Source organism: Eschrichtius robustus, chromosome 3, assembly GCF_028021215.1.
Source record: "Eschrichtius robustus isolate mEscRob2 chromosome 3, mEscRob2.pri, whole genome shotgun sequence".
NCBI lineage: Eukaryota > Metazoa > Chordata > Mammalia > Artiodactyla > Eschrichtiidae > Eschrichtius > Eschrichtius robustus.
Window position 1 is genome coordinate 127,622,792 of NC_090826.1, and position 27,169 is coordinate 127,649,960.

General features: G+C 37.2%; 2 protein-coding genes and 1 pseudogene across 5 annotated transcripts in view; 1 reads left to right on the plus strand and 2 right to left on the minus strand.

Annotated features, from left to right (window-relative positions):
* The window catches only part of FIRRM (FIGNL1 interacting regulator of recombination and mitosis), a 43,541-nt gene extending 24,262 nt beyond the window's left edge, over positions 1-19,279 (plus strand). Inside the window, exons 12-24 of the mRNA XM_068541218.1 lie at positions 115-244; positions 1,340-1,526; positions 2,383-2,465; positions 2,821-2,872; positions 4,481-4,570; positions 9,268-9,453; positions 11,249-11,371; positions 12,495-12,590; positions 14,001-14,114; positions 15,816-15,920; positions 16,576-16,656; positions 17,583-17,702; positions 18,917-19,279. Of these exons, the coding sequence (XP_068397319.1) occupies positions 115-244; positions 1,340-1,526; positions 2,383-2,465; positions 2,821-2,872; positions 4,481-4,570; positions 9,268-9,453; positions 11,249-11,371; positions 12,495-12,590; positions 14,001-14,114; positions 15,816-15,920; positions 16,576-16,656; positions 17,583-17,702; positions 18,917-19,108 (1,559 nt within the window). The 3' untranslated portion in view covers positions 19,109-19,279. The remainder of the gene's footprint in view (positions 1-114; positions 245-1,339; positions 1,527-2,382; positions 2,466-2,820; positions 2,873-4,480; positions 4,571-9,267; positions 9,454-11,248; positions 11,372-12,494; positions 12,591-14,000; positions 14,115-15,815; positions 15,921-16,575; positions 16,657-17,582; positions 17,703-18,916) is intronic.
* Positions 19,255-27,169, minus strand: part of SCYL3 (SCY1 like pseudokinase 3) — a 39,877-nt gene continuing 31,962 nt past the window's right edge. For 2 of the 4 annotated variants that reach the window (XM_068541220.1, XM_068541219.1), the window contains exons 11-14: positions 24,595-24,766; positions 21,985-22,143; positions 20,472-21,169; positions 19,255-19,941 (exon numbers count right to left, since the gene is read on the minus strand). In XM_068541220.1, coding sequence (XP_068397321.1) covers positions 19,882-19,941; positions 20,472-21,169; positions 21,985-22,143; positions 24,595-24,766 — 1,089 coding nt within the window. In that variant the 3' untranslated portion in view covers positions 19,255-19,881. The remainder of the gene's footprint in view (positions 19,942-20,471; positions 21,170-21,984; positions 22,144-24,594; positions 24,767-27,169) is intronic. The other 2 variants (XM_068541221.1, XM_068541222.1) reach the window with 2 other exon arrangements.
* LOC137763108 (5S ribosomal RNA) lies at positions 25,146-25,263 on the minus strand (annotated as a pseudogene).

Here is a 27,169-nt window from a genome sequence, read left to right on the forward strand (position 1 = left end):
TGCTTTTTAAAAATTATGCCTCTAATTTTTTTATGTATTACAATCAGATTTCTGCTGAAAGTACGTAGGGTATGTGTTTACCAATTTGTTGTAACTTAATTTTACCACCTTAAGAGCTGCCGTGTGAACTACAGTTTCCACAGTGTCTGCTGCTGGTTGTCATCATGGATGAGCTGCCCTCTCAGCCTGAGGACGTGCAGACCCTGTGGTGCACAGAGAGCCAGGTCTCAGAAGCTACAACCAGGTAGTAAACGTGTTGTTGATATCCAATCACATTACCATGGTTTAGAATGCCCTATTTGTTTGCAATGACCTTGAAATTAAGTTCTTTGTTATGTCACATATTCTAATTAATAGTTACTGTGTAGACCTCATGCATATTGCTACTTAATAAAAATATAAAATACATAAATCTGCGATAGGCGCTGAAAATAATTTAATTTTGTCCACTCTTTTAGAAGGTATTGCCTAATAGTGTTATAAACATTGAGTGTAGCAGACTAGATGTAGTTAGTAACATTTAAAAATGAGCTCTGTTAAATAGAGTGCTTAGACACTATAAGTTATTTCCTGGGAAATTTCACTTGTATTCCTCTTCCTTGCCAACACCAGGCTCTAGTTTCTTACCTCCTGGGTTATTGCTGTGCCCTAGTTTTTTATCCTATCCTTTAGTGGCATCCTGTGTACCACTGCCAGTTAGTCTCCTTACACCCCAGCTCTGAGCTTCCTGTTCTCCTGCTCAGTAACTAAAGCGTAATATCTCAGCTCCCCAGCTTTGCATTTAAAACCCACCCATTCTGTTGTCATCATCTACTTTTGCTCCTTATCGTTTCACTCATTTTCTACACATATACCTTGCTTCTGTCAGACTGGTGATTCCTGTCTACCTTATACTCAGGCTTTGTCTTCTTTACCTGTTATAGTTTGCCTATTTTTAATTTGTTATTTAAATCCTCTATGAAGAATTCTTAAATCATTTAAATCTTAAAATAACCCCTCCCTATCTGAATGATAATACCTAGTTTCTATTTTATATATGCTACCTAGCTTAGCTATTTAAGTTCCTTGATGAATTTTGTCTTAGACTTTGTATAGTTCTGTATTATGATAAACACTTGGTAAATGATAAAAGATATATATGAAAATTCTTCTCCTTTAAGGGATTTCTCTATATTTTATTTTTACGGATACATATTCACACATATTGGAAACTGTTGTTGATATATACATCTTGAAACATTTGGCTTTGCTAAGATAAACCTCCATATGTCATATTATTACACCTGCTAATTGTTAAATGTTAATAATCTTGGGTTCAATGTTCTCAATTTCCCTGCAGGGTGTCTCTACTCAAAGCCATTTTCTCCAGTTTTGAGCAGTGTTCTGGTGAACTGTCTCTACCTGTTCATTTACAGGAAGTAAAGAGTAAAGGGCAAACTGAGGTTGCTGTCACCTTATATCAGCACGTTTGTGTTCATCTGTGTACATTTATTGCTTCCCTTCATCCCTCACTGTTCCCTGAACTGGTAAGTTTGTTACTTGCTGGGCTAAGCTGAGATTACACTTTTGCTTTCTTTTCATTGAAATTGTGATCCAGATATAGAAGAAAGTGTGGGGTAGTAAATGTGTATTTATTTTTGAATGTCATTCCCTCAGCTTGCACATTTTACCCTTTAATTCAGTTGGCTCCTAGGAAATGGTAATCCTAGGGTCCTATAGTATTCAGATGTAATATTTAGCTAAAATATTTGAGGAAACATTTTGGGTGGGAAGGTACGGAAAGACAGTGTGAGAAGAGGAAAAATGGGTAGGATTTCACCTAATTCAGTTTCATAAAAAGAAAAGGAGAAGTAAATAGTATGTAGTACCAAGTCTCCTATAGATAGATCCTAGGCTTAATGTGGATTTTTTTTTTTTAGTGTAATTGGATTAGAAAAGATGTTGATAAAATTTTAGGGAAAACATTCTTAGAATTTACTTAAGGATCAGTATCATTTAAGATATTATGCAATGGATAATATTCAGCACATATTAAATATCGTATTTGAATGGTTTATGGCAGAAACAAAAGTATAGGCGTGTGTATTGTACATATTGTTTTAAAAATTTCAGCCTACATAGAGAATTTCTCTGGAGTCTTGTGATTGAGTTACCACATTGAAAACCACTTTTGAATCTCTGTAGCCCAGCACAATGCTTAACATTGTAGTAGGTGCTCAATAAATGTTGAGGGAATGGCAACATAGGTTCTTTCAGATACTAGAAAGTAGAGCTTTCCTACTGAGGATCTGTTGTTTTTTGGATTGTGATAGTATTTTGTTGTTTTATTTTGAGAAATGCAATATTAATGATAATTTATCATAGCTTTTTGTTTTTCATTAGGACACTGCTCTGTTGAATGCTGTGCTTAGTGCTAATATGATCACCTCTTTGCTAGCTATGGACGCATGGTGCTTCCTTGCTCGGTACAACATACTTACTTTTTTTGGGGTTTGGATTGATTTATAGTAGTGATTGACAGTAAATGACTTTATACTTGTAAGTTTATAGAAAAATTCTGTCTTGATAATCCTTTAACAGCCCCCCAAAATGGTTTGATTTCATATCATAGCACTAAATTAGAGACTGAATTCCCTCTTTCCTTTCTTTGGTTCAAGTCAATAGAACCTATTGCTTAGGTAGTTTTGTATATTATGATATTCCTTGGCCATGGAATAACTGCAGTTTAGAATATTTAGTGCTTTATGGAAGTCATCTCCTTGCTTTTCTGAATAATTGTATAAATAATTGTATGAAGATTGCTTTCTCTTTAAATCACAGATATGGGACTGCTGAACTCTGTGCCCACCATGTCACCATAGTGGCTCATCTGGTGAGTAGAATTATAAGGCCTAAAACACCCACTTTCCTTGCACTTCCTTTGGGGATATGATATCTTAAAGTGAATATCAAAAGGAGAAATAGCATGGTAGCTAAATTGTTTTGACGGGTTCTTTGCTCTTCATTAATGCTGATGCTTTGAGAAAGATATACTAGAAAGAGTGTAACACTGGGGAAATTGTCTCATATTTTCAAAATTTTATGGAGTTTCATTGATTGTTCTGGGAAAGAAAGACTAGGTTGATTGAGGATAAATTTAAAATTGAATGTGAAGTAGAAAATAGGAGTTAGCTTTAATGTTGATGACCAAGAGTTCTTCTTACTGTCTCCTCCCCCCTTTCTCTCTCTCTCTCTCTCTCTCTCCCCACCCCGCAACCCCCCTCTCTGAAATGACTTAGACAATCTGACTCTTGATTTTGTTATATCTCTTTCTGAGAGGGACTAAATGTGATAGTGATCGATGCCTTTTGGGAAAAGAAGTAATGCTTTGTGCAGAAGTAAAAACACAGACGTAGAGAACAAACGTATGGATACCAAGGGGGCGGGAAGGTGGGGTGGTGGGATGAATTGGGAGATGGGGATTGACATATATACACTTGATACTATGTTTAAAATAGATAACTAATGAGAACCTACTGTATAGCACAGGGAACCCTACTCAGTGCTTTGCGGTGACCTAAATGGGAAGGAAATCCAAAAAAGACAGGATATACGTATACGTATAGCTGAGTCACTTTGCTGTACAGTAGAAACTAACCCAACAATGTAAAGCAACTATACTCCAATAAAAATTTTTAAAAAAAAAGAAGTAATGCTTTGTGAATGGATACAAAGAGAAAATTATTTAATGACAACTTATGTTAATCTTTTCAATGTTGGTCTTTTTTTGCTTTTAAATTCCAAGATGTTTATGTTCCGTATAAGATGGTCATGACCTGATCTTATGTGGGTCCATGTGTCTTTCGTCTTTTAGTAGAGTCATTGTGTCATATATTTCTTGGTTTACCTTACAAGGATATTGTAGACTAAATCCAGTGAGGTGTATGATAACCAGACAGCCTGACATCTATATCTCCATGGCTAATGGTCTGGAGTGCTTACCTACTTTACTAAATCCTCAACACGTCTTGCACAAAACAAAGAGTGATTTTTATGTTATGTGTATTATATCTACTTTAAATAAAAGCTCTCCTAGTACATTATGATAGGAATTTATAAAATCTTTTAATGACGCTTCCATCTTATAGAGATTTACCTCTGCACTTTTGTGCTTAGATCTAAAAAAATTCCATGAATTATCTTTGAGCAGGGGAATTAACATACCAAGTTATAATCAAAATGGTAATTAGAAATAGAAATTCCAAAGTATTGTTCTTAAGTAATATCAAAATTGCTTTCTTATTATAAAAGTAATCTAGGTTCATGGAAGAGAAAAAATTAAATAAAGAAAAGCTCCAAATTAAAAATTAAAATTACCCAGGTTATTTCCCAGAAAGAGCTGCTGTTAATATTTTGGCATATAAAAGCTTGTAAAAGCTCTTTTACAAGCTTATATGATTTTAAGTCAGTCAATCTCTCCTCTCTTTCCTGCCTTTCCCAGATAAAATCTTGCCCCGGAGAATGCCATCAGCTCACCAGCCTATCAGTACTATTGAGGCGCCTCTTCTTCTTCATGACCCCACCCCAGCAGGCAAGGATACCATCTGCGTCACTGTCTTTGAGCACCTGAGGAGAATTGGATCCAGATACTTTGGAAGGCTTTTTGACCCCCATTTGTTCTACATTTAAATGCTGACATGATCTGAACATAAATTTTTAATGTCTTCATTGCTTTGGTTATTGCTTTTAGGTGTGTTTAGATTTTGATGTTAAAGAAAAGCCAGAGCTATACAGCAGTTAAAGTGACAAAAACAGATTTTATTCGGAGCTGTTGCAATAGGAGCAAAGAGACTTCAGTGTAGAACTGGGCTCATTTCTGAATACAGCATAAACTAGTGTGGTTCTGTGATCAAGGAGCAGCGTGGGGGTCAGTGGATAAAAATTACTAAGAAGAAGCATCAGGAGTCAGGGGGTGATTCTGGCTTGACAAGATTCTTGCTGAACACAGACCAGGGTGATCAGATACCAAGGGTGAGGGATTTTTTCTAAATTGACTTAGCAGGATTCTTGCCAAAACTGGATGATGCAGGCCCAAAAAAGATGGACACAAGCCGGAGGTCAAAGGCTACTTGAGAGGAGGGCTAAGAAAAGCCTGACGTAAGTTTGGTCAAGGAGAGAGTCCTTATTAATGTCTTTGCTGCAAGTTACAGATAATCATTCTATTGATAATTCTGTCTTCTTTCTCCTTGTTTCTCATAAATTTAAGATGCTTGAAATGAAGTGGTTCTATATCCTCTGCCCCTTTTAACTTATTTTGAAGAACTAGAATATTAATTATGCTCTTAATGATAATGATACCTTTTTTTTTTAAAGTAAATAAGTTGAACTTTTTGGGGAAAACTGAAAGTATGAGCCTTAGTTGTTTGCTACTGTGAGGAAAACAAACTCTGCTGTGACAGAGGAGATTCTACAGTTACGGGAACCTGTGTAGCCTTGCATAGTCCCTTGGACTAGTCAGTTTGGAGCTCCTATGGGAGCTTTTTAAAAAATACAGGTTCCGGGACCTAAACCTGTGAATGGAGTGGGTATAGAGTGGTGGCTCTGAGGTGAGGCTCATTAACTTGTTGTTGTTATTGTTATTATTAAATTCCTACATGATTCTGACATGGATACAAGCTGGGGAAACACTGGGTTAGTGAAGGGGGTTACAGGCCTTGGTGTCTTGGCAAGTCATCCTATCTGAAACTATTTCCCTGTCTACAAAGTGACAGATATGTGTAACCATTTTGAAAAATTTTGTAAAGACTTAGAGATAATATATACAAAACACTTAGCATAGTACCAGGCTCAGAGGATGCTCAATAAATGCTGGGAGTAATTTCTGACTAGAGTGTTTACCCCAAGCCCATGCCTGCCTTCCTGCCTGAGAGAGGTTGGCCAGGCACCAGAGGAACCACACTGACCTCCTAGCCCTCTTCCTTACCGGTGTCTCCAAGGCAAAAGGCATACCAGGCCCACCTCACAGCCCTCTAGAAAACATACTAGGGTTGCTGTTCTTCCCTCCAAAACTCCTCAAGAGTTGTCTGCTCCAGATCTCTTAGAATTTTAATACCTTTCTCTCCTCTATCAAATGTCTTACTCCTGGTTGCCAGTACACTGTTCTTCCTAGAAGCCCTGTTAACTGGGAGGCCCTTCCTGAAGAAGTGGGGTCTGGAAGAGATCCTCAGTTTTCTCACTTACAAAATGGGAATAAGATCCTTTTCCCAGGGTTGTGAAATTTTAATTTTTAGGATAATACAACTCAGAATGAATTAACCCTGAGTTCTAGAAGCTTTGTTATAGATAAACTCTGTTTAGAGATCTCTTACATACCTCTCAGTTTTCTAAATTTTTCCAAATAATTGCAGCTATCAGATATGTAAGTTATAGATAAATGAGGGGTTACTATTAATTTTTTCCTTCAGTTATCAAATACTGATTTTTCCTGCTGTGGTCAAGTTACTGTACTAAAAATTAAGGGACAAACCTGAATTTGAATCCCTGTTCTGAGAGTCCTTGGGAGAGTTAGTTAATCCTAAAATTGAAATACTATTACTCAGATGGCAGTTGCGAGACTGGAGGAGATAAGAGAATGTATATATATTATACATCAAGTGAGCGTTTAACAAGGGTTAGTTCTTCTGTCATGCTCAGCTCTTTTTCCGTTTCTCTTAAGACTTGATCCCTCTTCTTAAAGTAGGCAGGAAGGAAACCTGTATTTTTTGAGACTGAAATATGGACCAGGCTTTGTGCTAGGCACTTCAATTATTTTAGTCCTTACATCAGCCTTGTGGGATAGATGATGATATTATGTCCACTTTACAGATGAAGAAACAATAACTCAGGGAAATTAAAGAACTACCCCAAACTCAAACATAATAAATGACTGAGCTGGGATTCAGATCAGATCTGTCGTGCTCGCAAATCTGTGCTCTTTCCACAGCTCCAGTATTCTTTTCAGTCTTCATGCAGCTACTTCAGGGGCCTCCTCTGTCTGTGGGCTGTTGACTCTGCCTCCTTACTCCCTTTTACCCTAGGAAATCTGCTTTTATTTAGACATACAAAGCTTGCTCACAAATTTTTAATAGTGTTTTGTTGCTTAAAATAAAAAACCTGGACTCCACTGCACTATATCATGACATCTCAACATACAACCTAGTAGAAATAATAAATTTATAAAAACACTCATAATAGAAGGTAGTATGTGATGAGTGTCAAGACTGAGGTGCAAATCAGGTTTTGTTGGGTGTTTATTGGGGACGTGTGGTGTGGGAACAGGTAGGAATAGCGAAGCTGTTGGAGATGGTGGCATTTGAGAGTCATGCTAAAGGAAGGGTGAACTGGGAGGGAGTCGGCAGGAATAGAGAGCAAAGGTGAGAGAGCACATCTAGGGGAAAAGGAGAGGCAGGCAGTGAAGCTGGAAATAATTATTCAATTCTTTTGCATACAAGATGGTGTCTTTTTAGATAGTGAAATAAAAACCCAGATTTTGGATCTATGATGCAGCATTAACATAAATGAAAATAGTTAATCTCAGTATAGTGGTGGTTTACTTTAAAAAGTATGGTGTCTGTGATAATAATTTGGGGGGGGGAATGCAAGTATATAATGTGATTAAGATGTATCCACTGTTTCAATATGGGGAGTAATTATTGCATATCCTATTGTTTCTTTTAGTGTGTAAAATTAACAATATTCCTGTTTTAGAGAAACAAGGAAAAGTACCAGGAGGTTACCTGAGGGGAAAGGATATAATATGCCGGATTTAAGCACACTGTAGTTGTTCTACCATATTTATGTAAAGGAAAGATTACTTTATATATTTGCATTTTAAGCCCACTGGTGTATTTTTCCTCTTAGTGTTAAGGAGGGAAGTCATAATGCTCTGCGCGTCATCCCCTTATGCTTCACTCCTTGTAAACTGTCAGCACTCGCAGTTTTAAATCTTGGAAATGGTGTTGAGGCCAAGGTTTTCAAACTCAGAATAGTAAATCAGTCAATCAGTCTTTGTATGTAACAAATCTTGGCAACACCTACCCTTTAATGTTGCCCAGGATGTTATTACTTATAGTTCTATTTTGGGAAGGGAACTCAGTCACTCACTGGACTTCATTATTATAAAGAAAGGTCTTGTTTGAACAGATGTTTATTAGTTGGCACAATTCTCTTGGCTTTCCTGGTGCAGTTTGGTTTCATGAATAAAGCTGCTTATTATAATAGACATAGCTCATGAAGGGATCCATTTTTCCAGCTTTATCAACTATCCCAAAAGTTAGCCACATGATTTTTCCCTTGTTTTGACAGCTAAATATTTTCTCTAAACAAAATAAAATTCAAATATAAATTTAATATATAACGTAGAAGAGTTTCTCGGTCAAATTTAATATAGTGGGGTTTTTTTTCATTTTTGATGTAGGAAAAATTTCATTCAGTGAGTAGATCTTGGATTGTAAATTGAATTATTCTTCTAAAAAAATTACATTAATATTCCTAGTTAGAGTATACCTAAATTAGTAAGTGCACCAGTTTTTGCTGTTTTTCCACAAGAAACTAATTTAATATTTTAACTCTTTTTTTTTTTTTTTTTTAGAACTTTTGTTTTCCATTTTTATCTAGTCTGTTGACAACACGTTTTAAAACAGTACTGTTTCCCTATTAACCTGGCAAGCACTTTGAATTATTTCAGTGGTAGAATGGATTTGCCAACCATACTATCCTGAACACTTGTGAATGAGTTTCCTATGTTGTCTAAAGTAGAACCGAGCTGGCGGCTAGTCCATTGGAAAACTGAACCTATGACCTTTGCTTCTCTATGATAATCAGCTGAGTAGTAAGCCACAAAAGTTGGCTAAATCAATCTCATTGGCATATTTTGGAATATTACTTTTGACTGAGCTGTGCAAGGTGATGAGTACACAAATTCTTAGGGAAAAATAGAATTATTGGGTAGGAGCATGTAAAATAGCTGATGTGACTAATAATGAAATACATTATTTAACATTTCTTAATGCATTTATATCGTGCTCCACTTAACCTGTGTTTTTCATTTTGGAAACAAATGCAGCAACAACAAGAATAACGGCTAAAATGTGTGTTCATTTAAGCTACCTTGGTCTGGTACCTTGTGATACTGCTATTCAGTTAAGAACTTTTTAAAAATATTAAATATGGAAGCTAATACTTAGCTTTGGTGTATCCATTCACTAGACTGTTTTATGTTACTTTTGTTTCTTTAACAATTTGTTTCAGGTGGAGTTTATCCAGAAATTTTCCCCAAAAGAAGCAGAAAATCTGCTTCTGTGGCAGTATATTTCCTTTCAGGCATTACCTGCTGAGCTTAGGAAACAAACTGCACTTGAGGTCAGCAGATCAGGCACCGCAGAGTGCAGGAAGTGGCTAAGCAGCAGTCGCTCGTTGGGAGAACTTGAGTCTCTGGTAAGATAATTTTGATGGCCTTGGTTCATTCAGTAGCTGTTTATTAAGCTCAGTTACTGGGGATGTATTGTTGAAAAGACAGGTTGTGCCCTCAGGTTAGAATCTAGCAAGAGGTTCAGATTTCTACATTGTAAAAGTCTTTGAGAAACTACTATTACCTTGATTGATGTAAATGTTAGGGGGGGAGGGTGTCTGTAGCTCAAGACACATTGGAACAACATGAAACACATTATGAAATACTTTATTTGTAGTATTTTTGCTGACATATCTCTGGATTAGGCAGGCATGATTCTTCTGTTTGATGTACAACCCTCATTTTATGCAAACCTCTTCAGAGCTTTTATGAACCTTTCTATTTAGAATGCTCCCTCTTAAAATAATGGAATAAAAAAGAAATTCATCTGTAAGTAAAGAAAAATACAATTTAAAAAACTGAATATAGTACATGTAGTTGCGTTTATTTGCTCATTCTTTGATTCATTCATTCATATTTTGAGTGCTCATATGTGCCAAGCTCTGTTTTAGGCATTGGAGATATAAATATATCAGGGAACAAAACAAACAAACAGAAAAAACAAAAATTCCTGCTCTCATGGACTTACATTCTAGCTTAGCTGTGGACAGAGAAGTAATAAATATATATATTAATAATATATATATTATATATCAGTTTGTGATAAGTAGAGAAGAATCAGGCAAGGATGAAGACAGGGCATTCAAGGGGATGAGGACCTATTTGCAGTTTTAAATTATGAGTTCAGGGTTTTCTCAGGACTTATATTTCTATACTGAGTGTAAATGTTCTGATAGTCTGTTACATAATGGCACTTGACCATAATCATCAAGATAATTTAAAACATTTACATACATTGAAAGGAAATATAAGTTTTTATGTGCCTCTATTTTGGGAAAACTATTAAATACCTAGTTAGGAGTAGGTGAACTTGTTCAGGTTTTGCAGTTTTTGTGCACAGATTTCTATAGTAAGGACAAAAAGTCTTTTGTATGAAATAAAATAAAAGCATCTATTTTCTAAAATTCAGCAGATCTTTGCTCTGTGACCAAAACTTTAGTGCAGCAGGTCATTTAACATGCTTATTTGTAAAAGGAAATAAGTAAATCATAAATTAAAAGCTGTATGGTAATTACATAAAATTAAGTGTGGTTGTTGACGTGTAATGGATGAAAGGCAAGGTTACTGATTGTTACCACGACCAGACCAACCCCATTCCCGGCCAGTCGGAGAGAGATGTGATGTATAGATAAGAGCGAATCCAGGGAAAATTGTCTTTAGTTTCAAATTCTAGATAGTGCACTTAAGTACTATATTTGTTTACTGAATGCAGTGTTGCTGAAAAATTTTAAAGGTTATAAAAACAGCAGCAACAATAATCTGGTAACTTTAAAAGACTGCTAAGTACCTAATGTAAAAAAACTAAAATTTTTAGTTGATGAAGATTATAAATTAGCTTGACCGTACTGGCCATTTGTATCAAACCTATTTATTAAAATATGATGCTGTTTCCATTTTGTTAAATTTTCAACCTAAAAGGAAAAAAAGTTTCTTTATTTAGAAAAATGAAGCAAATGTTTCTGTGTATAAGGAAAATTAGTTTTAGCAAAATATACATGTATTAAAGAAATCGCTGAAGAGATGGTTTTGGGTCTTAGAAATATAATTCTACGTGGGTTTTTATGAAGAGTGGTAAGTAACTCAGAACCTCCAGGTAACTGGGTTCCAGCTCCTTTCGACTGGTATCTAAACTCAGGTCCTTTCCCTGCCTCTCCCCTCTAGAACCCAGTGCTCTCTGCTTTGCTTGCCGTGTGTAATTCTGCTAGCGAAGCTCTGGATATGGGACAGCAAACTGCAGTTAAGGAAGTTGGGAGTCAGCTTTGGGCTCTTTTAAACATTAAACTGGTAAGGAAAGCAACTAATCATTTCCCTGAAGAACAAATAAAATATTGAAAAAAGAATAATACTGAAATTTCCCTGTAAAATGTATGTAATTTCTTTAGGTTCTTGGTAGAACTTGCGGTTAGAACTTAAAATACCTACTTGTACTCTTTCAGCCAGTTCTATTTAAGAGTGTGATAGAATTAAATCAGTAAAACTAGAACCTACAGAAGTGACAGTGATCTTCTAGCTAACTAGTTTCAAGACCAGTTGGATCCTGTTTTTTTAAAAAATCTCTTCTATTGTTTTCTCCTCTCTTTGGTTGGTATAGCTTGTTTGTTATTCTAGGGTCTTTTATAAAAATCTTTTGGGCAATGGAGAGTGATGTGGCTTAAAGGTGGAAGGGGCAAGTAAATGGCTGTGGCTAATTTGTATTACTCTTCTCCAGAAAAGCCGGAAAGCCAGGTGATGATCAGGCTAGAATTAGAATGATGTATGTTCCACAGATCATTGTGATTTAGAAATCGTATTTAGTTAAATATCTAAATATGACATTTAAGTTGAAATAAATGTGTGACCTCTGGTTGTCCCGGTCAGTGGAAGCTGAAGGCAACATTCACACTTGGGAAATAATAGAAATGGTTTTGCAGATGATGTTTTATCATTAAAGTTTATGTATAAGGTCAGATTTCACTACTGCAGCATTTTGACTTCACTGAGTACTTTCCTCTGATCCTTACAAATCATTCTATAAATATTCACTGAGGACCTCTCCTGGTGATATAGCTTGCAATATCATGATAGAAACAACAATTATGGAGAGGAGAAATGGAATTTTAAGAAGACTAAGGAATAAACAAGCTTTTTCAGTGACTTTCAGATAAAAGTAATTAGATCCCCATCTGAGTTAAATCCTGGTTTGAAACATGGCTCTTTTTCCTAGCTCTGTGATCTAGAGCAAATTATTTAACCTTTCTGCCCCTTTTTCTTATTAAAGTGAGGGTAATAATACCTATCTCACAGTTATAAGGAATAAGTGAGGTAATAAAGTGCTTAGCATATCGCCTGGTATATAATAAATGCAAAGGTTGCTATTCTCATGTAATTGAAAATTTTCACCAAAATTATTTTGTGCTTCTTGTTTAAGGTAACAGGTCAACCTTATGTTCAACAGACACTCAGCCTTTTACTTCCACTGCTGGGATTTTTCATTCAAATTCTAGATCCTCAGCTGATAAGTCAGGTAAGAATAGTGAGCAAGTTATCGGTTCTTCTCTATCTCCTTGATGCTGAGTACTCAGACCTTTTTTATTGTTGCTGTTAACTGCTCGGGAAAAATCCCTGAGGTTAGGAGTCATAGTTTACGTGTGAACCCTGCGTTCATAGCATTTTCAAAGGCATGCCAGCAGCTGTGGGAGTGTGGAATATAACCACCAGGGACTTAAGGATAATCCCCATTGTTTCTTTGAAGAAATAAAATGACCAAGGAGGAGCACTCCTGAATTTTCTCTCTGGCCCTCAGCTTGCGTGGCAGGACAGGGGTCACCGGGGGATCCATGTGGTGTTGCCTCAGGTGTGCCTCGCTTTTGGAGGTTCTAAGCGTTGGAGAGAGGGGAAAATCTTACCTGAAGTGATTTGAGGCTTTGGAATGAGTCCATACTGGACAGACTTGATCCCCTAATTCAAGAGTGGCTTAAGCTTACAGTCACTTAAGAAACAAAAACTGTCCCAAGGTAAAGCTAACCTTTCCTATTTAGGAGGATGAGAGAAGTAATACCCTGTCACAGCATATTGCAGAGTGAGACTAGCAACACTTCATTTTTAGTAGCTCTGGTTTCTGGTTGTGCACATGAAGAACTTAGCATTAACAAATATTTACTAATTAGGTATATTTTAAATTACCGTATGTGTAATTACAGAGAATGAGAATATAGTTAAAATAATTGACTGAAATTATGTTGATTCTGAAGATTCTAATATTTTTTTGAGAAATTAAATAGTGATAGTTTTGATGTAAATAATTTTGCCTACCTTCAAAAACTCCAAATAACATTTTAAAATGTCAACATAATTGTTCATTTAGATATTGCCTCCTTTATAGACTAGCTCAGTGCTCCTTTAAACCAAGGGTTGGCAAACTATGGCCTCCTGGCTAGATTCTGCCCTTCTGTTTTCAGCACAAGTGCTAAGGATGATTTTTACATTTTTAAAGGTTTGTTGAAAAAAAAATTGTGTGTGTGTATGTATATATATGTAACAGGGAACATGTTGCCTGCAAAGCCTAAAATATTTACCATCTGGCCCTTTACAGAAAGTTGGCCAACCCATGTTTTAAATAATGAACTTCTCTCTCTAGAATTTAAAATACAAAATAATTTTTGAAGATTTAAAAGAAGAGCACTGGTGTATCATTTTTCAGAAACACATGGATTTTTCATTTTTTTACAGTGGTTGGTAGGACTAATGTTGTAATGATTGACTCAGTCATTTTGTTTTATTCAAACTCCACCTGTGAAGTGTAGGCTTTGTGGAATGTTCGACTGTCCTGGGTTTGGTTTTGTTTCCCCTCCTACATACCCATCAAAATCTTAGTCATGTCTCTACAAAGCATTTGTTTTCATTTATAACTGTTCTTTGGTCTTTGTGCCTTTAGGTAATAACTTTGCAGACCTCACTACTCAAATCAGAGCCTCCTGACCATGTTCGTTTGGCAGTTCTTGATTTTCTGTCTTCCCTGGGAAAACTTTTTATACCTCAAGCCATCCAGGTAATACTCGCTTAATTCGTTTGTTCCCATGTTAACAAAATCTCTAAGAATTACTGATGGATTTTCAGGCTTTGATTTCTGAAATTCTGTGGATTGTTGACAAAGAAAATTGGGGGGAAAATATATTTTGTGAAGAGAGGGTGACTGTCAAAATAGAACTCATTTTATTTACTTTTAGAAAAATATATGTTGACATACAAATAATTTATAGAGTTGGCTATGGTGTGAGATTTATTTTAGTTGGGCTCTAGCACACAAAGTTCCTGAGGAAGGAAAACATATTTATGTCTTCTAGGGAATGGTGTATAATGAGGAAATTGGGTGATTTATAAAAGTTATTCTCTTGGTTTTAGATCCATGAAAGGCAGCCTGTTTGTTTTTTAAGACGATATTTTTGAAAATGTTGCAAAGTATATGTAGAGTTGACAAATTGATATTTATTTATAAAACTGTAAAGGCCTGGCAATACACTTCTACTGAATTTTATGACATGCTTCACAGCAAAAGGAGGTCTTCCTCCTAAATTGAGTTTTTTCTTCCTTATTACTGTCTGTGGTCAAAACAACAGTCCTAGACAGTTGACCTTTTTCTCCCACCTCCACGGGAGATATTATTTATACTATGAAGAGTTCAGTGATGAGAACTTTTTACGTTAACTTGAGCAAAAACATGATGGATGGACGTTATCTCAGTACATGTTGATTAAAACCTTTGAAACCAAGAATTGAACTGGTTAGTTTCTAAAGAGCTCTCTTGTTCACAGGTAAACAATACCATACCATTTGTTTTCATCACGTAAGGTGTCTCATGAGATAGGTGTGTACTTGGCAGCTTCTTTTCAACTCTCTGGACAAAAGTATTCAAAGATACTTGCATTTGAGCTATCTTCTTTTTAGCATAAAACGAATGTAATCTAAAATGCTGCTTCATTAGTGCATAACTACTGACCCTAATGGGCCCAGAACCTATGGAACAAATGTTTTATTAGCAGACATTACCTTACATATTCCCAGGAGTAAAGCTCAGGTGTGAAGAAATTTTGGGGATTCATCAGCATATGAGAGGCATTTGAAGCCACATGATGAAATTGATTCATTTATTCATTCAAGAAAAAACGGAGTTCTTGCTATGTGTCAGGCACTATTTTAATCACTGGGGGTTCAGTAATGAATGAAACTAATAAATACTGACTCTCAGCCTGTTGTGAGGCAACAGACTAATGAAGTGGGGATATATGTAGTGTACTAAATGGTGGTGAGTGCTATGGAGAGAAATAAAGCAGGGAAGAAAGAATGTGTATGTTGGGGGGCAGAGCCTTAAATCGAACTTCGTCACTGGAGTCCTCACCACAGTGACATGTGGGTAAAACCTGAAGCTGAGGGAGCAAGCCAAGCAGGTATCTGGGGTAAGCATTTCCAGAGCAGGGGAAATAGTAAGTGGAAGTCCCCGAGATGGGAGCACGCCTGATAGGAGAGCTAACGCAGAGGCAGTGGGGCTTTGCAGGCTGTTGTGAGGACTCTGGTTTTTACTCTGAGGGAAACGGGAAGCTACTGGAAGGATTTGAGCAAAAGAGTGACATGATTTAACATGTTTTAACACGTGTTCACTGGGACAGAATTATGGAAATTTGACAACGTTAGAATAATCAGTGTACTCTGCTGAGGTTTTCCTCTATTTAATAAGGTTTGGTTTTCTTTTTAGGACAAAATTCTGCCCCACCTATCTTCTGTTTTTGCCTCACTGCTAGCTGACAGGAATTGGCTACTAGAACAACATTCCTTGGAGGCGTTTACTCAGTTTGCTGAGGTAATTAGAAGGCCAGTCTATCACAGTGACCTCTAAAATAATTTAGTATCTCAGATATTCCAAAACATTCCAAAAACATTTATTGAGCTGCTTTTGTATCTTAGTCATAAAATTTTCTGCTGGCGGATATATTACTAGTCATCTATTTTACAGGACCTAAAAATGAGGCCCAGAGAAGTGAGGTGACTTTCCTAAGGTCCTATGAATAGTAACAATCAGATCAGGCATTCAGACCAGGTGTACTAACTCAGACACTATGTTGGGGTCGAATGAGAATACGTTTCGTCTCCACCTATCAATCACAGGGGCTAGAGGTTGATGAACACAGACCTGTTAGCTTGGTTCTGTAGAGAAGGCGACCCTGCCCTGGGTTACTTTTACCCACTGTAGTGCAGCGTGCCTGTGGTCATAAGGGGGCCCAGAGATGTTCGGATGACCGGGCAGAAGTCATTACAGCTTACAGCTCTACACTTGTGCAGAATATTGTATTATCCTAAGGCACCCTGAAATAACTATGAGATTATCTTTTGAGTATCCTCTGGCACTATTTTCTTTTAAAATGCATTTTTAATTAAGGTAGCTCTTAAAGCTCATGTACTTGTCTTTGCAAGTTGTTGAAATATATTGAAATTAGCTTTGTCAAATCTTTTAATAGGGAACAAATCATGAAGAGATAGTTCCACAATGTCTCAGTTCTGAAGAAACTAAGAAGAAAGTTGTATCTTTTCTGGAGAAGGTATTTTATTTATATAGAATCAAAATAGTAGTGGCACATATTTTGTTCTGTATCATGTTACTTTTCTTTTTTCAAATTATAACCAAGTTGAATATCTTTGTTAGCTCCAGTTTTTCACAGTGCTTAACACAGTGGTGACCCACATTATTATTAAGCAGTTGGGACCTCATTACAAGTCAGAAGTAAAACACTTTGGAGTCCCTCTGCCTGTAGTTTGGGATACTGTTGCACTGATCACTCAGGCAGTGAGATGAAGAATGGGGAGCCCTCACCCGTGACTCATCATAATTAGATTCACGTGTAGAGTCGTAGGCCTGAGAGGATCATGTTCACTGCTGTAATTTAGTCATGGCTTTTCCAAATAGTGACCAAACTGTTGAATCATATGGCTCCCATATTTGTGCATGCTTTGAAACTTATATGGAGATAGATAGTGGTAGGATGTAAGTTAAAGGTTAATTGAAGCACTCATAGAGCAGTTAAACCACAAATTTAGAACGCTAGGAGAAAGTGAATTATGCTTAAGTACTTAATTTTTTAATCTCATTATTGAACTGGGCGGTGTCTCTTTATTATTTTTATATATGCATATATTACATATAGGCTGGATGGTAAGTAAGTGTGTGCACATGTTGCTTTTAACAATTTCTCACCCTATTCAGTAAAGGCTAGCAGACTATCATTTTTCTGTAGGGAAGGAGAACACTGTAGAATAATTTTACCCAAATTACACTGAGGATACATTTACAGATGACTCCAACTTAACTTCCAAAATTTGCTTAGTTCACAGGCTAAGCCAGAACAGTTTAACACCCGGCACTTAAAACACGCAGGCCTTTTCACCTTCTGAATATCTCACACCATTTTAATATTGAGCAGAGAATGCTAATGTTGATGTTTGCTTGGTTTTTCATGGTCTCTGGCAGACGGGGTTTGTAGACGAAACCGCAGCTGCCAGAGTGGAACGTGTCAAACAGGAAAAAGGTACTTTCTGGGCGCCCTTTGCTAAAGTTACTGTAGAAGAAGCAGAGAAGTCATCTTTACAGGTATGGACTGCTTTTCAGTGTGGATCAAGCTTTAATAAGAAATTCTGCCTTATTACTTACTGATGATAAAAGTAAAACAGAAACTAGCATGGTTCTTGGCCTCATACTGAATATCAAAATAAATAGGTCTAGACATGTAAAATTGTTTTATGGTAGCTACTCTTTTAAAAATCACATTTCTTCTTCCTGAAAGGTTATCAACACATAGAACAGAGGAGGGACTACAAAAAAAGTTTTAAGCATCATACAAAATATACTCTTCTAACATAACTGTCAATTATTTGTAGTAACCTTTGGGAAAGTTATGTCTGTCTTCGTACCAGTGATGCAACAAATGCAGTAGTTTCTGAACCACAGAAGAAAACCAATTAACTTACCTTCCAAAATGTTTACTTTGATCCTTTGCCTCATTCATCAAATCAGCCTAAGAGTTTTTGGCACTGTCTAGAAATCACATCTACCGATTAAAAGGCAGAAATCTGATACCTCTAAGGATATTCAAAATTGTTTTGAGCAGTAATAGTATATTTGGAACGGTAATCCACAATGGTAAATTTGAGTTACAGTTCTCATTAAAAAAAAAAAAAAAAACTAACTTGTTTGTTTTTAAGACATGTTAACTTTTATGCCTTACATCTGTAAAGTTAAATATATCAGTAGTATAAATAAGCCCTCAAGAATTTACATGTTACGATCTTCCCTAGGAAGACAGGGATTATAAAAACTGTCTTGGCCTCAATCCTTCCTCCCCTTCCTGGTGCGGTGATGTTAGAAACCCTGACAATTTACTGAACTGGCTCCGAAAGCATCATTATAAACTCAGCATTAAAAGGAAAAACAGCAGGCATTTAGAAAATTTATATTTGGGGCTTTTTTGTAAAAGACAGATTATATGGCCAAAGAATACTCACTGGAAGTTACTGGACAAGGCAGCACTTCTTAGTTTCCTTCAACCTTGAGCATTAATGGCGGTAGCAGCCTGAATCCCTATGACAAACCAAAAATGCCTTCACATCTCTCTCCAGACGCTTGCAGGGGGAGGGTGCCCTCCTGCCCTTGTGAACCAATGACTAACGAGAATAAAATTTTCATATAAAATTTAACAGGTTTAGAATTTGTCCTTATAAGCTTTACTCTAGTCCAGAAGGAAAGTTCGTTATTTTTACCATTTTGGAATGGGTACCATGGCACTACTTGCTTTTCTCATCTGCCAGCCTTCTGCAAAAAGAGCACGTCACGAGCTCCCCTTGGAAGAAGAGGAGTACAGGTCAGCACTCCAAGCAGCAACAGCGGCCTTGGAGGCAATCGAGTCGTTACTCCAAAAGTCTCCTCCTCCAGACTGGCTTCTGACGAAAATGGAGACACTCCAAGAAAGGATTGATAAGCTAAAACATCATGTATTCTAGGGTGAAGACTGAATGGACTGGACCATATTATCACTAGGTAGAGTTGGATGATTTTTTTGTCATCCTACAGTGCATTTCACCTACAGATGAAAACATTGATGTAATTAATTATGTCTGTATATTTTCTAACAAACAACACATAAAACTTTTCTAAAGTTGAATCTAGTTAAAATAGTCTTTATTGGACATTTAGAGAACAGGATGGTGGGGCATATGTCTCATGAAGAGCTTTGGTACAAGGTAATAATACAGGAACAGTCGGTAACTCACTCAGATAGACAGTACATCTGTAAACAAACAAATAAGCTGCCTAAGGAAACCTTAGCAATTTAAAATCATTTATATACTTTATAGCTAAAATTTTTTCAGTAAGTTGATTTCATAATAGAGCTTACTCTTCTGACAAAGAAATAGCACAAAATTAAGCTAATCAGCTTGAGTTTTTGTATTTTCTTTACTTCCAGAATTGTTCTGGAAAAAAGCAGTAAGTTCAACCTTTCCACAGCCACTTGCTCTTCACAGAAACTGGCCTCAGTCAGACACACAGCCTCCTCCTCTGAGAAGGGCTGGGAACCTCTGCACCGCCCAGGGCTCCCCGCCAGCACGCCAGGTCTCACACTTCCGTTGGCACTGACTGGAAAAAGAGCTCCTGGTATGAGAAAAACAGGATGCTTTTGGGTTTTCTTGTCTGCAGAGCCTGCTTTTGAGGTATTAGTTTGATTTTTTAAAAAAGGAATCCATTTTCCTAAAGAAAGATTAACTCACACCCGTTGTCACCAGTTATTGTCTTCCCAGTTCAGATCGCCGTCTTCTCCCCAGCCTGCAGACTCTCCCTGCAACAAGAGAAAGCAAGCCAAGGGCAACCTGCTGAAACAAATCATGTTCAGATTCGAAAGATCAGGAATTTAAAAGGGGCGCAACACGTGTCTTTTGATGCCAGAATACATCTCCTTGTACTAAGTAAAATAATTTACTGTAACAGGAAGCTGAAAAGTAGAATTACTTTGGTTCCAGAATTACAAAACCACAGTATTGGAAAATAACTTTCCAAGGACCATATAAGCCAATAAAATCAGCTTGATGACACCACATTCTTGGTTTAATCCCTTTTCCAGACAAAAAGATTATTATTGTAATAAGTGGCCCATTTATTAGCCCAAGCACTGCTACATTTTTCTAGGGAACAAAAGATGCCACTTATAGGAACTGATTTTATTCATTTTATGCTTGATCATGTTATCCAATTGTGGACATCAGTCTTTTCTCTCACTGGGAAAACAGCATGTTTGTTATCAATGGGACAGTGCAGCTGCTACCTATGAGGGAAACACATAAACTAGTAGCACAATTTAATAATCCTCACCTCAGTAATTTCTGCTGCAGCAAATTTTGAGGAAAAGTGCATCACTGATGAGACATTATCCTTGGTGGGAGCTACTGTTTCTGTCCTCAGTTCAGGTAAAATAAGAAGAGCAGCTGAAGGCTTAATTTCTGGGATCATATCAGCAAACCAATCCAACTCTGGGTCTTTTACTGGCTTCTTTTTCACCTGAATGGTAAACTCCTCTCCTAAACCAAGTTCTGATGGAACTTTAAGGCGCCTTTCTTGTGACAACACTTTTGGTGGCGTGGTTTGGTCTGGGTCATCCCTGCTTCGTACAAGACTGGTGTTTTGGGGTAGGCTTGATTTCAAAGGCTTGGCCTCTTCAGTGAGTGGAAGCAAAGTAGGAGTGGCCTTTTGCTCCCCTGAGGTAACAGGTCTTGCAGCCGTGATTCCACCTCCTGGGTTCATTTCAGTATCTAAGCTGCTGGGCTCAAAGTCATCCCAAGCCGCCTCCTCTGCATTCAAGTTAGTGAGTGGGGACCTGGCAGCAGCATGGGGTTCTGCGGGACAGATCTCTATGTTGACAGTTTTGTTCTCAGGCTCCTCAGGATCGCTCCAGTCAGGCCACTCCTCAGACTTTTTAGAACTTGATGGGAACTTTTCACTGTCTCCTGAGGTAATTTTCACATCTGAGATTCTGTTGATGGGAAATCTAATAGGCTGAGAAAACTGATCGCCTGTGGGGGATAAGTACAAGAATTATTCTCATAAAATGTTGGTTTTAAGAACAATATATTTAGGAGAAAGGTAACACTACAGAAACGTATAGATCCAATTCCTTGGAAATATCCATGTACACTGAAGTATGAGATATCCCAGCAGAACATAAATCAACAAAGATGTGATGTAAGTTAAACAAATACTTCAACTGTAATTTGATGGAAGCATCCCAAGCAACAACTAACTGGAGCATCTAATCCTTTACTAAATATTCAAACATACAGTTTATTGGCATAACTGTCTATAAACAAATATAAAAATGTTCTAACCCAGGCAGTGTTACCCTTGAGATGTTAATTACGTACACCCTGAAAAAGTGTTGTGTGCTCAAATAAGTTTGCCTCGCCCAACATATCCTCATTTTAAACAGATTTTCTTAAGTGTAGTCAAGTCACTGAAGTCTTGTGCAGTGTGGTCTGGTTCTGTGCTCAATTCCCCAAACTTATTTAACCACAGAACTCCTCTTTCATAGCACACCTATTAACATCTTCCAGAACTATCATTCTTTGATACAATTTGGAAAAAGTCCCAAAGTAAAGTATCTGGTGCAAAAAAGAATTCAAGCAACGTCTTCACCAGTTATGAAGAAAAGACAGGTATATACCCTATAGTCCAGGGAAAAAAGACAGACCCAAGCTGACTACATAATTACAAATAATAAAAATCAGTCTCAATATTCCCAAAGTGCCCTTAAGGTTCAGAATTTAAACTTATTACTCAGGAAAACATTCACCCAAGCAGTGGAACAGCTATATAAATTTAACGAATCTACCTGTCTGTAAAAGAGTACTGTAGTAATCTCGCTGTATGTGCTGCTTGCTGGTGATGGGCATGTTGGCAGAAAAACATTTGGGGAATATGCTAGAGGAGGGGTTCTTCAAGACGGGCGAGATCGGACTGCGCTGGCTGCGGACGACGTGCGTGGGAGAATCTGAAGATAAATAAAAACTCCAAAAAAATGAAAGGGGTAGTAAATTGCTTCTTTTCCTATCCCGTGTTCGGTGAGCAATGGTTAAGGGAAAAGGGTATATTTAACACAGATAAAAGATAAGTTGCAGAAAGAGGGCACCTCCAAATATTTGAAGAAACATAGCTACTAAGGAAGGGACTGCCTGTCCTAGAGGCATTTAAGAACAGGCTGTGTCCACATGGTGGTAGTGGAACAGAAAGGTTTCAAGCATAGGTGAGCAGCTGAAGTAGACAGAAAACAAAACCTTTAGGATACCTAGTTATAAAAGTTAACAGCCTTTAAAAACATCTTAGTGGTGATTTAACATCATACTTGATTCTACTTACTTTCCTTTTAAGAATAAAGAGTACAAACACACCAATGTGAATGTACTCAATGCCACAAGACTGTACACTTAAAATGTTTAAAATGGTAAACTTTGTTACGGACATTTAATGTCCAACTGGGAAAAGGAAAATGTTTTAAGAAAATGTTGTCTTTAACAGCTTATCAGAAAGTTCATACTCAAGAGTGGGTATTGCTCAAAAGGATTCTGGCAAAATTTCTGGCTGAATACTTCCTCTGCCTCAGAAAAGTGAGGGTGAGGGGGAAGCCTGGGCTAACTCATCACAGGCCACAGCTCCCCTCCTCAGCGCAGTCGGACCTCTACAAGCCCTCCACCCTCTTGCTTATTTCTGCCACTCTCCTCCCTGCTGAAGTCCTACTGATTTTTCTTACAAAATGTCCCCTTCTATAAATTGTCTTCCCTAACTCTTGTTCATGCAGACTTATTTCCCTTAGGTACACTTTTCACTAACCTCCATATTAGCCCTTATTCTTAAGTCTGACCATGCAGGTAAACTGTAAAAGAACAGAAGGAAAAAGATCAAGTCTAAGAGTACCTCTTTTACACACGCCCCTTCCCCAGCAGCCCCCCATGTCCTGTAGAAGAAGGGCCTCTCTTTTCTATAAACTTGGAATGTAGGCTGCCACCAGGGCTCCCAGCCATCTTGGATGAAAAGCCTAACGTGGCAAGTCAGTGGGATTAGACTCATAAAGTTTTCAGGAAAATCTATTTTAGTAAAAACTTATCTGCTGTTGCTGCTTTTGGTGCCTTTTCAGCTTTCTATTCAGATTACAGAGTAATCCAGGTAGATAGTATATAAAACATCTAGAACCAGAAAACTCCATCCAGTAAATAAAAAAGATGTTCGGAGTGGGGACTTCTGCTAATTCAACATGTAAAGCTGCCCCCAGAGACTGACCCCGAAGCCTTATCTCAAAATTATACATACCCTCTCCTCCTGCCAGAAATTCCTCTGGGATGAAATATAAATAAATCTTTCATCTGCTCTTTGTGCGCTCTGCTAAAAGAAAAACTGGTAACAGCAGAGCTCACTCAGTTTGGTATGGACATTTCGTGGCTGAAGAGGAGGCGACAGCTTCTCCATCGCCCTCTTTAAGCTCCCTGGAGCCACACTGACACTGATTCATTAGCACCAAGGAAGAACTGAACTCTCTTCAAAACGTCAGGAAGTCAGTGTTGCTTTAAAAATTCTCTTGGCATCAAAACTAGAGAACAGTCTATCTGACAATTCTTTTCTACTAATAATAACTGTTTCCATGCTATCTACTCACTATGATTGAGAACCGGATTAGAGATCCAGAGCTTCATAACACGTCATCATCCTTCGGGGTTATACAAAGGAGCAAAGAAGCAATGACACTGTTGATAAAGAATTCTTATTCTTGACTTTTATAGCCTACAAAGATCAGAAATCACTGCTACTTCCATGTAGCATCCAATGGGAACATACCAGAAATACGGATATTTTTTTCTCTTGATTTCTTGAAGTACCTAAAAATCAAGAGCTTGTCACCTAATAGGCCATCAAAAGCAAAAGAACTTAAACATCTGGTGTTGTTAAGAGCTGCTACAACCTTTCTGGAAACTGACACTATCTTAAAATTTTAAGTATTCAATATATTCTCTGACTCAGTAAGAAATCCAGAAATGAGTGCAATAGCCATCAATAGGGAAATCACTGAATTATATTCAATGAAATATTAGGCAGCTATCAAAAACAAAACAAAACTATTAGGCAGTTATGTACTGACCTGGAGACAGATCCCTGATAAGCTGCTACAAGAAAAATATCAAGTTATAGAATTGTGCATAATATTTTTTTTCTTTTTTTTAAAAAATCCTATGTGTGTGTGTAAACATACACTTGTGTGTCTTTGTGGGCTTAGAAAAAAGGAGGAAAGAATTCCCACTAAGCCATTGTTACCTTAGACGCCCCAGAAGGAGCTGGGGGAGGGAAATTATTAACTTTTTCCTTATGTATCATTTGAATACAATCTGCATTATCTGTATAATGTTTAAAATCTAATAAATTAAAACAACACACTAGGCCTTTTAATCATTCTTACCTTCTGCGGAAAGGTCCATAGTTTTAGTAAAACTTGGGGCAGTGCGTTTGAAGACCTTGGTTCTTTCTCCTCCCACAACCACCTCTGGTCCAAGTAGAGAGACCAACACTGCCAGGCTGTGAAGAGTAATCGCCACAATGGAATCGCTGGTATCACGCAGGCCCAGTAATACCTAGGAGTGAATTGGGTAATAAGTGTACACAGCCGTATTGCCTGTCTCTTTCTCCCCCCGTAAACAAGTAGTTGGGCTGCAATCAGACTGTGCTTGCTCAAGTGAACTTCATTTCTTAAGACACGTGTTCTAGGTCAGTAGCTCACAACCTATCTGTGGTCAAGGACCAATATTTTCCGCTCCCAATCCATCACAGCCTGATACTTTTTCAAAAATAAAACAAAAATGAAATTAAGTAGATAAATACATTAGAAATATATTAGGAATAAGATGACTCTGTTAAATTACTATAAAAGGTTTTAAGATTTGTCCATGATGCCTGTTGACTCTTGCCTCCAAACCAAGGCCACAGAGTCCTCCCAAGAGCTCAGTGCTTTTAAGCCTACAGCACCAAGTATTCCCAGGTGGTCTTCCATCCAAGTACTAACCAGGCCTGACCCTGCTTAGCATCTGAGATCAGATGAGATGGATGCATTCAGGGTGGGAAGGCTGTAGACAATTCCCCAACCAAATTCTTCACGAATCTGAATACTCCCAACTGAAAGACAGAGTTGCTGAATGGATTAAAAAACTGAGACTCATCTATATGATGTCATAAGAGACTCACTTCAGGTGTAAGTACATACATAGACTGAAAGTGAAGGAATGGAAAAAGATGTTCCATGCAAATGAAAACCAAAAGAAGGCTGAGGTAAGTTATATTTGTATCAGACAAAACTGACTTAACACAAAGACTGTAATAAGAAACAAAGCAGGCATTACATAATGATAAAGGGGTCAAATCCAACATTTATAACATTTATAAATATTTATACACTAAACATAGGAGCACCTAAATATACAAAGCAAATATTAAGAGACCCTAAAGGGAGAAACAGAGCAATACAGTAATAGTAGGGGACTTTAATATCCCATTTACATCAATGGACAGATCATCCAGACAGAAAGTCAGTAAGAAAACACTGGCCTTGAATGACACATTAGATTAGATGGACTTAACAGATATACAAAGAACATTTCATCCCAAAGAAACAGAACACACATTCTTCTCAAGTGCACACGGAACATTCTCCAGGACAGATCATATGTTAGGTGACAAAACAAGACTTGATAAATTTAAGAAGACTGAAATCATATCAAGCATCTTTTCTGACAGTAAAAAAACTAGAAATCAATTACAAGAAGAAAACTGGAAAATTCAAATATGTGGAGATTAAACAGTATGCCACTGAACAACCAATGATTCAAAGGAGAAATCAAAAAATACCTTGCAACAAATGAAAATGGAAATAAAACATACCAAAATCTATGGGATGCAGCCAAAAGCAGTTCTAAGAAGGAAGTTCATAGTGATAAGTGCCTGTCTGAAGAAACAAGAAAAATCCCAAATAAACAACTAATTCTACACCTCAAGAAACTAGAAAAAGACGAACAAAGGAAGCTCACAGCAGAAGGAAGGAAATATCACAGCAGAAATAAATGAAATAGAGACTAAAAAGACAATAGAAAAAAAATTCAATGAAACTAAGAGCTAGTTTATTCAAAAGATAAAATTGACAAAACTTTAGTGAGATTCACCAAGAGGAGAGAGGACTCAAATAAAATCAGAAATGAAAAGAGGAGATGCTACAACTGATACCACACAAAGGACCACAAGAGATTACTATGAACAATTATATGCCAACAAATTTCACAAACCAGAAGAAATGGATAAACTCCTAGAAACATACAACCTATCAAGACTGAATCATAAAGAAATAGAAAATCTGGACAGCTCAAGTAAGGAGATTGAATCAGTAACCAAAAACCTACCAACAAACAAAAAGTCCAGACACAGATGGCTTCACTGGTGAAGTCTACCAAACATTCAAAGAATTAATACCAATCCTTCTCAAATCTTTCCAAAAAACAGAAGAGGAGGGAACTCATTTTAAAAGGCCAGCATTACCCTGACACCAAAACCAGAGAAGGATACCACAAGAAAAGAAAATTACAGGCCAATATCCCTGATGAATATAGATGCCAAAATACTCAACAGAATTAGAAAACAAATTCAACAATACATTAAAAGGATCATATACCATGATCAAGTGGGATTTATTCCAGTGATGCCAGGATGGTTGAACATCCACAAATTAATCAATGTAATACACCACATTGACAAAATGAAGGATAAAAATCATAGGATCATCTCAATAAATGCAGAAAAAGCATCTGACAAAATTCAACATCCATTCATGATAAAAACTCTCAACAAACTGGGTATAGAGGAAACATACTTCAACATAGTAAATACCATATATGACAAGTCCACAGCTAACATTATACTGAAAAGCTGAAAGCCTTCTCTCTGAGATTAGGAACAAGCCAAGGATGCCCGCTCTTGCCAACACAGTATTGGAA